Source organism: Rhyacophila brunnea, unplaced genomic scaffold (assembly GCF_057557595.1).
Source record: "Rhyacophila brunnea isolate RB1 unplaced genomic scaffold, BYU_Rbru_1.0 scaffold_13, whole genome shotgun sequence".
NCBI lineage: Eukaryota > Metazoa > Arthropoda > Insecta > Trichoptera > Rhyacophilidae > Rhyacophila > Rhyacophila brunnea.
In genome coordinates this window covers 9,568,533-9,583,509 of record NW_028232785.1, presented here as the reverse complement: position 1 = coordinate 9,583,509, position 14,977 = coordinate 9,568,533, and the positions used below count along the sequence as shown (strand labels likewise).

At 34.7% G+C, this 14,977-nt stretch overlaps 2 protein-coding genes and 1 long non-coding RNA gene across 4 annotated transcripts in view; 1 reads left to right on the top strand and 2 right to left on the bottom strand.

The window, feature by feature from the left end:
- Positions 1 to 14,977, bottom strand: part of LOC147076407 (uncharacterized) — a 493,316-nt gene that overhangs the window by 315,529 nt on the left and 162,810 nt on the right. The gene's annotated exons all lie outside the window — the stretch shown is intronic.
- Positions 1,030 to 7,741, bottom strand: LOC147076417 (uncharacterized). The gene is made up of 4 exons (XM_085941259.1): positions 7,548 to 7,741; positions 6,731 to 6,883; positions 4,277 to 4,426; positions 1,030 to 2,479 (listed from the first exon to the last, which is right to left on the bottom strand). Exons 1-4 carry the CDS (start codon positions 7,686 to 7,688, stop codon positions 1,151 to 1,153), a joined length of 1,773 nt encoding a protein of 590 aa, XP_085797385.1. The 5' UTR covers positions 7,689 to 7,741; the 3' UTR covers positions 1,030 to 1,150.
- On the top strand, positions 8,066 to 12,202 carry LOC147076416 (uncharacterized). The gene is made up of 3 exons (XR_015069439.1): positions 8,066 to 8,262; positions 11,036 to 11,137; positions 11,820 to 12,202. It is a non-coding gene; the product is annotated as an uncharacterized LOC147076416 (long non-coding RNA).

The window sequence follows — 14,977 nt, the reverse complement described above, 5'->3', positions numbered from 1 at the left end:
GCTATACAACATAAACAAGTCGACTTATACAGACAAAAATGAGTTCAAATCACATATTTATTAATTAATTACTTATTTATGAAACTCGTCGAAAAAAAAAAATGAAATTTAAAATAATCTGTCGCGGTCGAACGGTGAAACCTCAATTAGACTGAGCTTTTTTACGAGCTGTTTATTGGCGAATTTAAAAGCAGGCGATTCAGCTACTGCGATTTGATGATTACACACAAAACTTTTCATTCGCTGAGAAGCCACAAGCCAGCGACTATTTTGACAGAACGTAGTTCGTTTTTTTACCGGGAGGTTGGTACTGCGCAGACGCAGTAGGCCCACACGCCGGCGTGTAGCGTGTAAAGTTGACCGGCTTTCAACTTTTCTCGGTAGATTGTTTACAACCTACTTATTAGCTTATTCGATGATTACACTGGGCGACTTTACAGGCAGATTGTAAATTCGCCAATAAACAGCTCGTAAAGAAGCTCAATGTAATTGAGGCTTGACGGGCGGAACGGAGCCGAAACTACTACTTCCTGCGTACGGGAATAAGTCGCATCTGCTCCGTGTCCGGAAACTTGTACGTATGCAGTTCGCCATAAAATGTTGTGTCGGAAATATATGGCCGTATATTAAGAACTTTCCAACCTCTTTGGGTCGTATCGTACTGACAAAATTCATATCTAAAATAAAACACTGTTCTTGTCGATTTCACAGGAAGCCGGCAGCAAACAAATTTTGAAAAAAGCTGATATTCTGGATTGTTTGTTAGGTTAGGTTAGGGTTTCCAATTTTGAATTCATGAATTTTGCTGAAATCAGCTATGAAAATTGAATTAATGTTCATATTCAATCTAATAAAATTTGAGAACGAATCTTATACGGTCATCTATTTCCGATAAGAAAGCTCACGGCGAACTGTGCCACGGTGAAATGTTTTACATACAATTTACATTTATAACCCATCTGCTCATAGTTTCGATTAAGCCGTCCTGCACAAGGCTAATAAAGATAATGATAATTTATTATTTCTTGACAACTGTAAATGTTAAATGCAAGTATGATTATTAATAAAATAACATGTATATTATTTTATTATTCATAATTGACTAATTCAATTTTATTATAATGGCATTACAAGGCATACTTAATTATGATCATTTCGTTATTTTACCGGAATGAGTGATTTGATGTCTTTTCATGTTAGCCGATGTTGTAAATGAGTAATTACAATGTTCACATTTGAATGGTTTTTTACCAGAATGAGTATTTTTGTGTGATTTAAGTTTGTCAGATCGTGCACATGAGAAATTACATTGATCGCATTTAAATGGCTTTTCACCAGAATGAATCATTTTATGTTTTTTCATACTATCATATTTTGTACACGAGTAACTACACACATCACAGCTGAATGGCTTTTCACCAGAATGAGTCATTTGGTGAATTCTAATGGAACTAAAAGTTGTACAAGAATAATCACATTGGTCACATTTAAATGGTTTTTCACCGGTATGTGTCATGTTGTGCAATTTCATCCTACCAGGCCGTATACATGAGTAATTACATTGATCACATTGAAATTGCTTTTCACCAGAATGAATCATTCTGTGTGACTTCATCCTATGTGATGCTATACACGAGTAACCACAATCCTCACATTTAAATGGCATTTCACCAGAATGTATCACTTTATGTAATTTCATCCTATGAGATTCTATACATGAGTAATTACATTCCGCACATTTAAATGGTTTTTCACTAGAATGAGTCATTTTATGTAATTTAAGTTTGTCAGAACGTGAACATGAGAAATTACATTGATCGCATTTAAATGGCTTTTCACCAGAATGGGTCATTACGTGTAATTTAAGTTTATCAGATCGTGCACACGAGAAATTGCATTGAGCACATTTAAATGGCTTTTCACTAGAATGAGTCACTTGATGTTTTTTCATACTATCAGATGTTGTACACGAGTAACTACACACTTCACAGTAGAATGGTTTTTCACCAGAATGAGTCATTTGATGAATTTTTATGTATCTAAATGTTATACACGAATAATCACATTGGTTACATTTAAAAGGTTTTTCACTAGAATGTGTCATTTTGTGTAATTTCATCCTACCAAGCTGTACACATGAGTAATTACATTCTGCACATTTAAATGGCTTTTCACCAGAATGAATCTTTTTATGCAAAGTTTTGTGACGCTTTAGTAAGTCAAACGATGCAAAAACATGAAAACAAACCCCGCAGACAAAATTTTCTTTGTGAAAAAGAGATCTTTCTAATTTTATAATAGCTTCTAATAATACATTGCTTTTTATGTTATGCGTGTCATTACATAAACCAGTGTGACTGTTTTCGTTTATTTTTGTAAACCAGTTATTATGTTTCTTGTCTCCTTTAATGTCTTCGTCAATCTGTATATCATCGCATTGTATTTTGGATATCCTCCACGATGTATTCGAAGCAATCATCTAAACAAAAGAATTCATGATTAAGTCTCTGAAAACTTAATATGTAAAAAAAAAATTAGCACAAACACACAGTGGGAATGTCAATGACAATTTAAATAGAGAGAATTCATGTACATTTACAATCTTCTTTCTTGGAGATTAAATACATGGGACGAGAAACGTAACAATTCTGAAAACTAAGTATTAAATGCGTCCACTGCCAAAGATGAAATTCGCCTACAGATCGATCAAATGATCAAGTTACAAGCATCGCGAAACCTATCAATCAGAATTGCAGAATTAGCTGGAAAAACATAATTAGTCCATATAAAATTCTTTTTTCTTTTCTTTCGACCATGTCCGATCCTATTAGGATCATATGGGCCTCCACAGAGTAGAGGTTTGTATTGACAGATTTTTGTTTTTTTACGAGAAATGGATGTTAGCCACTTGCTCAACCTATTAGATCAATACCCTGACACACAAATTGAAAATAATATGTGTACTTGCCAGACCCAGGACTCGAACTTGGGACCCACGGCGTTATTAACGTTAACAACGGTGAGAGGCCCATAAACAAGGAGTTTCTTTTAAATCAACTCAAATCCAATAAGTATATATTGCAGTAGCGAAGGGTGGAGGTAGGCTGTTAAAACCTGCCATACATAGTGCACATTAAACTTCATTAGTCATACGAGACATATTTGTTTTTATTGAACTTAGACTACAATTTACAGATGGTGTGGTTAGTTTTTACAAATTAATTAAACGCTGCCTAACCAAATCATATTAGTTTTGGTTTATTTCGGACGATACGATAACAGTTTGCACACTTCTTCATTCATACTTATCTGTTTTCTTTGGATTAAGAATACATAGTACACATATTTTGTATCATTTTTTGATTAGATAAAAAATATTATTCCATCTATAAAATATCCAAATTTATGTAGGATTTAATTGGATAATTTGACATAGTTTATAGATAGACGAGAATTTTTGACGCTTGTATATTATTTCTTGGTTTTCGCACGGTTTAATTGAATATTTAAAACTAACCAACACCATCTGAAAATTAAAGACTTATTTCAATGAAAACACAGACGAATGACTGAGAAATTTTAATGTGCACTATTTATGGCGGATCTTAACAGCATACCTCCACCCTTCGCCAATGAATTATGTTGTATATAATCCGCACTCATCTATTCTTATTGTACATACTGTTACACCCCCGAATGGTCCCCATTTGGGGATGTCTCTGTGAATCTGGAGAGGCCCGAATCGATATCAAAATGACAAATAGTAAGGGTTGATTACGAAAATAAATAAATAATAAAACTGACAATAGTATTGTAATTTAATAATTTAACAAGAATGTCAACACACAATTTTTGCGCATGCGCAGAAGAAAAAAAATAATGATTTTGATTTAAAAAAAAAACACGTTTATTCGAGTTCCGCATATAAAAGAAAATGTAACTTTATAAAAATGTAACCTTAGATAATATTAAACGTAAATAGATCTCGCCGTTTCCAACACAATTCCGGTGTGTTATTTGTTCACCTCCAAGTCCCGAGTCCAGACGAAAAACCACAAAGAATAAAAGTGCCAGCGTGCTTTTCACTATATAAAATGGAGGGAGATGACAATACCTTATACTTTTGGAATGATTATACTTTCATATTAATCTCACTGAGTTTAGACAGCGGTTCATATACGCGAAAATAACTATTAAACACACTGTTTGTTTGACGATGAAGATGATATGAAGATAGAATGAGAAGGTATTTAAAATATACTACGTAAGGAGTTACCTGGTTCACTGGCGTGGATTGGGAAGAACAACCTGGCTGTGAATCTTGATAATCAATTTGATGAAAAGTGCCATCAAGAAACTCATCTTTGACTGCAACTTTCTGAGAATCAGTTTCTAGTTTAATTGTTATGGGATCCGTTACAGAGTTCTGAAATGACAGTACAAGGGCATTATAATGTTACATAATAAAACACTTTTCAATCGTTTCGGCGTTTTATTTGTTGAAGTTTGTATTAACGATAGAGGTATTAAATAAATAGAGGGGCAAGGGATTGGCTTTCTCATACACCTGAATGAAGCAAACCCATGGCCCCCAGGCCAGGATTTTTGGATGGCGCCCCTACCTATCGCTAAGTTGAATGGTAGTGTAATTTTTTTCATCAGTGTTCCCCAAATGATATTTCGCGGAATCCCAAGGTTCTTTGAGGTCAAATAAAGGGTTGTGTATTTTTAGCGATTTTTGTATTTTTAAATTTGATTTGTTGAGTTGTCGCCACTCAGCATCATAATATGAAGCACTAATCGCCACCCTCTTTATGGTGGTCAAGTAACATGCACTTTTTGACATACCTATTGGATAAATGGCCATTTTTATGGTAAGGAAAAATATTAAAAATAATTATAATATAAATTTCTACACTACATGAATTATCATTAAACTATATCATTCTTCATATCAAATCAAATTGCATAGCACATCATGTAAATATTCTTTATATAACATAATAGCGCCGCAGGCAACTTTTTTTACTATTACAGCAAATTTGTGGTTTCTCACTTAACTACCCTCACCGGGCCCCCCCTAAGCCCGGGCCCCCAGGCTAGAGCCCTGTCAGCCATGAGCAGGCCAACAATAGCCGGGAAATAGCAACGCAGAATGCAGAACATCACGAAGGATTTACTTTGGCCTTTTCACCGTCATAACGTACCATATAATATAATAATGATAATATGGTAGTTTTGCTGCAACTTGATTACCAGCGTGCCCTACCATACTTTTTTTACCTGCCGCCCCTAGGTACTCGTATTTACAGATTTTACAACGTTTTTATTAGGTCGTATTCTTATTTGTCTGGTGGTTGTTTATCCAGTACAAATCTTGCAATCGATTTTAACTAACTTCCCGACTAGCTAGACATTTGAAACATTTAGAATATATCAGAACACGATGCCAATGCATTTTTTAATACGTTTGGCAATCTTTAAGTAGAATTGAATTCATTTTCGGTTAATTCTGTTTTGTATGACAAGTTATTTCGGAAGAAATCCGTAATCCAATCCACTTTTATTGGTTGCTAGGGGTCTGGGGTCCCAGCAACTAAATTATTAATATATACGTGCGTTACTACGGAAATCAATATGATATGTCAAAATGACATTTCAGTATTATTTCTATCAAATACATTTTTTTTGATCGTTTAAGCTAGTTAAGTCAAGTTTTTATGATTCAACAGAAAATTTGAAAATGTTGTTATATAAAGTTATTTTTATCTTGTAATTAATTGTTTTAATTTTTACGAGAAATGTATGTTAGCCACTTCCTTATTCGATTAGGTCTATACTCTGACTCCAAACACACATTGAAAAACAGTTTGTGTATTTGCCAGACACCCGATTCAAACGACATTATAAGCTGACGCGATAGCCGCTCGGCCATCGTGGGTGTCCAAGTTGCAACTGATAAGCACATGTCAAATTATTGAAAATCAGTTTGTATTCGCGCATACATTTTTTTCTACCCAAACGCATTTCAGTTTCGTTAACGGCCCACATGCTCAGCGTACGTCAAAATGGAGCTTTTATGATATTTTGAAAACATGATCCTGGAGGTTTTATGGTATTTTCAATGCGTGATCCTTGACATTCCTTAAACGTTGTAGATAATCTATTTACATCATTTTGAAGCCATATTATCCTTTATATTTATTTTAAACATTTGATGACTGCATAAAGTATTTTTATTACATAAAATAGTATTCTTTTAAACCTCTCGCTCTAATGTTGTAGAATATAGTCATATTTCAGTACGTCCATGTGAAGTGGTGTTAAGATTTTTTATATTTATTAATTTTTAAAAGCATTTATTAAACCATTAGTAAAATTTATGTTGACATTATTATAGTGAAATATTTACAAAAAAAAATTATAAATCGCTGTGATCCCAAATTTGACAAGAATTAGGCATTTTATTATTCAAAAAATGGGCAAGATTTACACATTTAAAGATACTGATTATAAACTATGTCTTTAACGATTCAAATGTGATAAACATTCTACGAATAATGTTTGCTTTATAATAATTATTGACCTAAAAATAAGGTAGTATTTTTTTGAAATACGCCATTTCTATTGGCATTTCCCAGTGGCTAAGCTACAACATACGGCCGTAGCCATAAATTGACAAACGATAAATGAAGTAGGGAGTAAATTCGTAAAAATAATAGGTACATACCTGATATACTGATTTGTGAGCAGAATACGTGACATCTGATTGATGATCTTCATAATTTAATGGAGGCATCGTATCCTCTATAACCTCCTCCTTAACTTCAACACGTTGAGAATCAACCTCCAATTTTACACCACTTGGGATTGTTACAGAGATCTGAAAACATATCATTTGTGTTATTTTCTATTGTAATATTTGTTAGTATCAATTATTTTATAAACTATATAAGTACAATACGGGTTTCTCAGTTTGGTGTAATAAACTGCGATGCAATCTATCCCTTTTACATCAGTTTTTTTAATGTATTTCATAGTGGCAGAATCTTTATTTGCGTTTATCTCAAAATTGTGTTATTGCAGATAGGCCCCTGTGATCCTAAAACCTCGAATATTGCTTGATAATGGTTTTATGATACATGATGTAAACGTAAACTTATACATGGTTGTTTATCTAAAATTGTTTCTGTGTATTCATGCAAAGTTCAGATTAATTCTGACACACAAATAGAACAAAGTAAAGAGTCACTGCTGTAGGTATTACAATAGTCAGTAATTCATGGAATTAACACAATCACTGCGTACCTTTTAATTAAATTTTAACTGCGTACCTTTTCATTAATTTAAATTACATTTAAATAACATGCTAATTGCATGTAATGGAAACGGCAGCCGTGTCGTCCGCGTCCAACAAGTTTCTAGTTTTCCGCGTCTAACGTTTGTATGAAATAGTATTACATAATTTGTAATTATACAAACAAACCAAGTAAACACGCAAATACGTCCCACAATAAGTATTAGGTAATCAAAAACAAAAAGCTAACCTCAAAATTGCGATTGTCGGTAACGTCTTGCTTTACATATGAATTGACATCTAGTCCATTTGGATGTTCAACAGGCACATCATACCAATGCTGGCCTTCTCGTACAGATTCGACAACATCTGGTTCGGATTTCACGTCCATTTTGCGAATTTAAAAATTTAAATCGAAAATGTGTGACTATGTCACGAAATGTCGAATTTACAAGAGATGGTGACAGTCGTAACCAACACTGATGTTGCCAACATTAGTGTTGAGAATTAATTGTCATCTGTTTGTCACCGAATCATAGTACGTGGTCCAAGAAATTATAGTGTTTCAGAAAAAAATATAGTAGGTACCGTTGCACCGTACGCGTTGTCATCTGTTTTTTCTGTTAGAAAATAATTTTTGGGAGATAGTTTATAATTCGGTGACAAAAAGATGGCAGCACTTCAACACAAAGTATTTTACTCTATAGTCTAGTGAGAAGTTTCTCCTTCATGATAGAAATATTAGCCACATCGCGTATAGTTTATTTGGGATTTGTTTGATGAAACAAACTATAATGGATATAAAAATTGAACCAGAAGACGACAAATCTTCTGATAAAACAGCAGATATCACTATCAATAAGTCAAATCAATGTAACAGTTCATATGACAGCGGAAATAACATATGTGTTGAAGTATCCGTAAAGCCGGAGTACACTGATCCAACTGATTGTATTAACAAACAGGTAATTTTATCATATACCTACTTATGGCAAAAATCATGAATTTCAAAAATGAATACCTAACCTAACTTGACCGAACCCAAACTAACCCAACCTAACAAATAATCCAGTATATCGGCTATTTTCATAATGTCGTTTGCCGCTGTCTTCACCATAACCGGCTTGTACCTACCTACCACAACTTTTACTAATGCGTCAATTACATTGAGCTACTTTACGAGCTGCTTGTTGGCGAATTTACAATCTGCCTGTAAAGTCGCACAGTGTCATCATCGAACAAGCTAACAAGCAGATTGTAAACACTCTACCGAGAACAGTTGGAAGGCGGTCAACTTTACACGCTACACGCCGGCGTGTGGGCCTACTGCGTCTGCGCAGTAGAGTGTAGTAGTGACCTCCCGGTAAAAAACGAACTAAGTTCTGTCAAAATAGTCGCTAACTTGTTGGCTTCTCAGCGAATGGAAAGTGTTGTGTATCATCATCACAATCGCAGTAGCTAAATCGCCCGTTTTTAAATTCGCCACCAAACAGCTCGTAAAGTAGCTCAATGTAATTGACGCATAAGAATTATAAAATGGACATCTGACTTTGTGAAAAAATGTCTCCATGGAAACAGTTAGTTTATTTTACTTACCTACATATTAATTTTACATTTTTAATTTTTGAAGCCTGAAATGCGCGTGGGCCTTCTGCAGAATTCCAATTTAAAAAAACAATACACTTGAACAAAACAAGTAAAAATAGCGTTGCTGTCATTCGCAAGAAAACATAGTTATTAATAATTGACGCTCATATCATACTCGTACCTATATTGTGGTGGTTCCTTACAGTAATGGGGAACATTTTGCAATGCATGAAAAATATATATTGAATGGGTGTAGAAAATATATTTACATTCATGATGGCCGCTCGGCTTAAGCGTCGGCCTATAATGTTGTGGATCCCAGGTTCAAATCTTGAGTCTGGCAAGTACACATATTGTTTTTCAATGTGTGTATAAGCTTACTGCGGGCGTGAAGATCTCTTCACATAATTTTTGCTGTCCGTATGATTAGCTTCAATATTTTTGTTATATATACACTAGAATCATTTTTATTTTTATAATTTCCCTGTGCTCTTCTCTCCCCAACACTTTGCATTAAAAAGTTACTTCTTTAAACTCAGTCAGAGCTCACTTTGAGCGTAGCAACCTTAGTCCTGGATATCTTCTCCTAGAGCATTCCCGGCCTAAAACTGAACTAGATGTTTCACATCGCCAAAGTAGGGCCACGTGATACGCTCTATTAAGACCGGCTGTGGTGCGTGGCGGGTTTTGGTTTGGAGGGATTGACTTCAATGTGTATAAGCCAGAGTATGGACCTAATAGATTGAGCAAGTGGCTGACATCCATTTCTCGTAAAAACAAAATTTGTTAATACAAACCTCCACTCTGTGCAGGGCTCGAGCACAGGAGCGCCGTTCCTGTTCGTGAAATCGGTAAAATTATCGCTCCGTCTCGTGGAAAAAATAATTTGACCGTCTGAGCTAGTTAGGCCATATAATAGAAAATCTAACACACTTATTTTTATGAAATGCACATAAAATTTGATAACTATGTCTTCTAACTATGATAACTATAAATATTGTTCTTCAGAAAACTGTCGAGCGCTCCGGTTCGTAAACTTTTCCATTTCGAGCGCTGACTCTGTGATAGCCATAATATGATCTTATTAGGATCGGACATAAAAAATATTCTGGTCATTTGGATTTTGGATGACTCTATTAATCATTAATAATAATTGTATTGTGGATAAGAAATACATTAGCAAGATAGTTTCCTTGTCGGTGGTAAAAAATGATGTTACTTATGTATAGGTAGGTACCAACTTTGTAGGAAAGGCTTTAGTCAATCTTCTTTTGTTATTTTACATTTGAGTCGTTTTCTTAAATGTTAGATGTCAGCATAAAGTTTCTAATAATTAACAAGAATTTTGTTACCTACTTCCTTGAATGGGCTTACCTCCCAGTTGGAAAATGAATTTGTAGTTGTCTTATTCGGTACTTACCTAGGTACCTAATATTTATACCTACCTAATCTAACCTAACCTAACATCAGCAGCGAACGTTATTTAAAGCCTTCCTTCTTAAGAAAAATATGTTTAATTATTGCCTATTGACGTAGGTATTTAAATAATAACTGCATTATTTTATATTCTACAAAAATAATAAATAATTTGGTAACGTCATCAGCCTTTTGAAGGTAAATATTATAAATTGATTGTCCGCTTGTCTAACCAGACCCACAATAATACGTCGCTATAGGATTGGTTTGTCGAATATCCGTTTTTGTCGAAATCGACCTTTGAATGCAGAATGATTTTTTGTATCTAAATGGACCAGAACCATCATTTTCTTTAAATATATTTGTAATGAAAACAGCATTCATATGCTGTAAAAACAAGAATTTAAATACCTTCATGTATTTAAATATATTATGATAATCAAATTTGTTTTTCGTCTCGTGAACATTTGACATTTAGTCTATTCGACAAACCAATCCTACAGCGACGAATACATAACCAGCAATGGCACTAAACAATCAAAAAAGGCTGCAGGTAATTTCGAATATTATACATACGATGACACACTTACCTATTATAAAAACACACACAATGTCAAAATCAGTATTATACAAACAATTACGCGACTTAAGGCTGTAGGTATTTTAGCCTAACATGCCTAGCGATGATTTTTTTATGTATCAATACTCATAATAATATCGCATGTCTTCTTGTAGGTTGTTTCAGCCAAATGTGAATTCGAACTTCAGTGGCAGAAATACAAAGAAGGCTTCGAGCAAATCGTGTCTACTGTGAAATACGAAGATCCCAATACTGAGGTATGTTTCTCTTATCGACATTTTTCTTCTCTTATGAAGTCAATCTCGCCGCCTCAAAAATCGATAAAAAATAACGATGGAGTTTTTTAAGTGGACTGTAATTATTTTGTGGGAAGATGAAGAGGTCGGATCTATGGGTGGGGGCGATGGAACAGAGTGCCAGATACTGACCTTTTTGATGATGTATGATGGCTCCGTGGTCTGGTTTCAACTTTCGCTCGCGCGGTATTATTGTTTTGGGTCACACTGTTCGTACACTCATGCACTTTGTGGATTATATGTAAGTGTGTATGAATGATGATGATAGATTCTTAATGAGTCAATCACTTAAGCGACGGAAAGCTATTAGATGCCCGCTCACGCCCGCTATCGACATGTAACTGAATGTTCTTTGTAACACGGTCTCTCATTATCCGTAATTGCTTATTGATTGTCAGGTAACAATAACACTGGGGATTAGGAGGTGGGTGACGAGCTAAGGATTGGAATGGGAACATAAATGGCCACACCAAATAATTAGCATATTTTTTTAATTGAACCTCCTCCTGCCAAAGATTTTTTCTTTGTACATGGGTAGTAACAATAACTAAACAAACACAGGATCAAATATTTTTATAATTTGTATGTTATGTTTTATTTTGTTAGAATTAATTCTAAGTTTAATATATTTTATTTTCTTCAGGTATGCAGTACGGTAAACAATCCCAACGAGCCGAAAATCGATCCTGGGAGACCATCATTTGATTTAATTAATGATAAACATCTGCCTACTAACAATGCAGCAATTGAGCGAATGATTAAAAATGAATATTTTGAGAATTGTATAAATCAAATTATAAAACAGGACTGCAGTGGTAATTCGAATTTTACAGATGATCAACAAAGTACACTGCCAAATGATTGTATTAGTGAAGTTGCTGGTAGCAGTAATCATTTATCGGGCACTAAGAAATCATTACCATTTCGCAAAATCAAAGTTGGAAAACCGCAGGAAAAATTGTATAAATGTGATGGATGCACATATGAAAGTAAATATTTAAGCAACCTTAAAGTGCATAAACTCATTCATACTGGCGAAAAACCATTTAAATGTTCAGACTGCGAATTCAAATGCAACACACGAACTAATTTAAAGGTTCACAAAATGATACATAGTGGAGTAAAGCCGCTTCTTTGCAACGTGTGTAATTACAGAACTATTAGTTTGGGTAACTTAAAAGCTCACAAACTGACGCATACCGGTGAAAAGCCATACGAATGCGACTTGTGCGACTACAAATGTAACACGTCGAGTTATTTGAAGGTACATAAAAAAACACACACTGGCGAAAAACCCTTTAAGTGCCCAGAGTGTGATTGTACGTGTATTAAATCTAGTGACCTGAAACGGCATCGATTGACGCATAGTGGAGAAAAACCCTTTAACTGTGATGAATGTGAATACAAGTGTAATACGGCCAGTAGTTTGAAACGACATAACTTAATGAAGCATGCTCGTGTGAGGCCTTTTAAGTGTGATGATTGCGAGTATACGTGTACAAAAGGAAGCGATTTAAAGAGGCATCAAACGACTCACTCAGCTGAAAAGGCATTTAAATGTGTTGATTGTGATTCTGAGTTTAGACAGTTGTATGAGTTGAATAGACATAAAAAGAGACACACTTGAAAAATCATATTTTTAAATACTCATTCGCCAAAGTTGTGAGAGAAATATTCTTAAGGCTATACTTCAGTTAAGGCATGGTCTAAAAACATCGTGGCTAGGCGATGCGCGGATTGTGCAAATCACGCGTGCCGAACGAAATATAATTTGTCATAAAAATCCAACATGCGTCCATTTAATGTTATGTTTATTGTTATATTACTAATAATAAAAGTATATTAATTGACATGTTTTCTTTTTTAAGTACAACGTTAAGTTTTTAAGTCATCTTTACACGATTTAATATTATTTTAATCCGACGCCATGACAAAACAAATCGACGTGCAGACCACCTGGACTATCGGTCTCCGATTGGCAACTAGTGAGAAGTTTCGTCGCACCTACTGTTGAAACTTATTTGCCGTTTCACTGAATTCCGCTCATAATAAATAGATAGAGCCTAACCATATGAAAGAGTAGCAAAAAAGGATCCTTGTTCTACTTATTAGGTTAATTATTTTGCCGATATATCAATACCATCATCATCATCATCAGGGGCGCGACAACACGGTGTGGGTCCTGGCCTCCTCCAACAGCTCCCTCCACCTTTCCCTATCCAGTGTGGCCGCTTTCCAATTTGGTACCCCCAGAATACGGTAGTCACTGGAAGCTACATCTAACCAGCGAATCTTTGGCCTCCCTCTTTTTCTATGTCCTATTGGATTGCTGGACATCACTCCCTTTGCCGGTTCATTGTCATTCATACGGTGCACATGACCTGGCCATCGCAGTCTCCCAATCTTCATTGATCGAACTGCGCTGCAATCTTCGTACAGCCCGTAGAGCTCAGCATTATATCTTCTTCTCTAATTGTTGCCATCCCTGATCGGTCCATATATACGGCGGAGAATTTTGCCTTGAAAGATGTTCAGGGCTATATATAAATACCAGAGAACACAAAAATAGTGGGAAGTTGGTTGCCTTCTGTATGAAGGTGACAACACAACAACAAAATTTAATTCTCGAGTGTCGAGAAAATGCGATAAACTTTAACACGTGCTAAAGAATGTTTTTTTTTCAATAATTAAGTCTGTATCATAAGTTTCAAATTCAATATGCCACGTGACACACTCATCACACTCATTCAATATTTTAGGACACATTATCATTACAAAATGCATTACAGTACATATAGCTCAATTTTACAAATAAATTTAAATCGCATAATTGTTTTTAGACAAACCGCAAGTGGATAACTACAAGGTTCTAAGTGATTGTCTTGATGAAACAGCAAAAAACAGCTTAGAATACTATTTCATTGTTGGGTTTATTTTCTCAAGGACGTATACTTAGAACCTTGTAGTATTAAGCTCGCGAAATATATTTCACATATTATATGCCACAATTTTTAATCATTCATACAAAATCAACGTTCTTGCAAAGTGCTGGTCGGAAAAATTTTCATTTAAGTTAAATGCTATTCTTCCATTTCTGAATTGGCGAATTTGGTTTCGTATAAGTCAGTGATCGCCAAATAGTCGCTCGCGTAAGATTTTTTATCATATTAATAAATTTACCTCTCAAATTTTATTATTTTACTCCGAAATGAAATGATGGCATTGTTTTGTTCTACCTACTTATGTGAATCAACGTTTTCCACGATGAATGTGGTTAAAAGTAGAAATAGACTCACACATTATGTACATCTTGATAATTGCATTCAGATAGGATTGACAAGGTAGATACTAGGAATTTGAATGCATTTTTTTCACTAATCATTGTTAATTTTTTACTCACACTTATTTCAAGAAATTTTTAAATTATTATTTTGTTCATAAATAAATGATTAATAAAGTATCTAAGCAATTTTATGTTTTATTGAAAGTCCGATGTCCTAATTTATACTTTTTAAGGAATATAATAATATTATGTCATCATCAACATCAGCCTGAATCTATCCACTGCTGGATGAAGACCTATTCAAGCTGCCTACACTTCTCTCAGTCCTGTGCATTGCGTTGCCACGTACTTCCGCATAACTTTATCATTTAATCAATCCGGCGGTCTCTAGGTCTACCTTGCGGACGTTTTGTACTGCTTGGATACCACTGGATGACAAGAATTGTCCAACGATTGTCTCTTCTTCGAGCTATGTGTCCAGCCCATCTCCGTTTAAGGCTTTTAATAAACTCTATTAC

Excerpts from the sequence above, each read along its gene's own strand:
- LOC147076417 (XM_085941259.1), bottom strand. The coding sequence starts at position 7,688 with ATGGACGTGAAATCCGAACCAGATGTTGTCGAATCTGTACGAGAAGGC. Across the intron at positions 4,427-6,730 it reads CTCACAAATCAGTATATCAG|AACTCTGTAACGGATCCCAT; the intron begins GTATGTACCTAT and ends CTGTCATTTCAG. Across the intron at positions 2,480-4,276 it reads AATCCACGCCAGTGAACCAG|ATGATTGCTTCGAATACATC; the intron begins GTAACTCCTTAC and ends TCTTTTGTTTAG.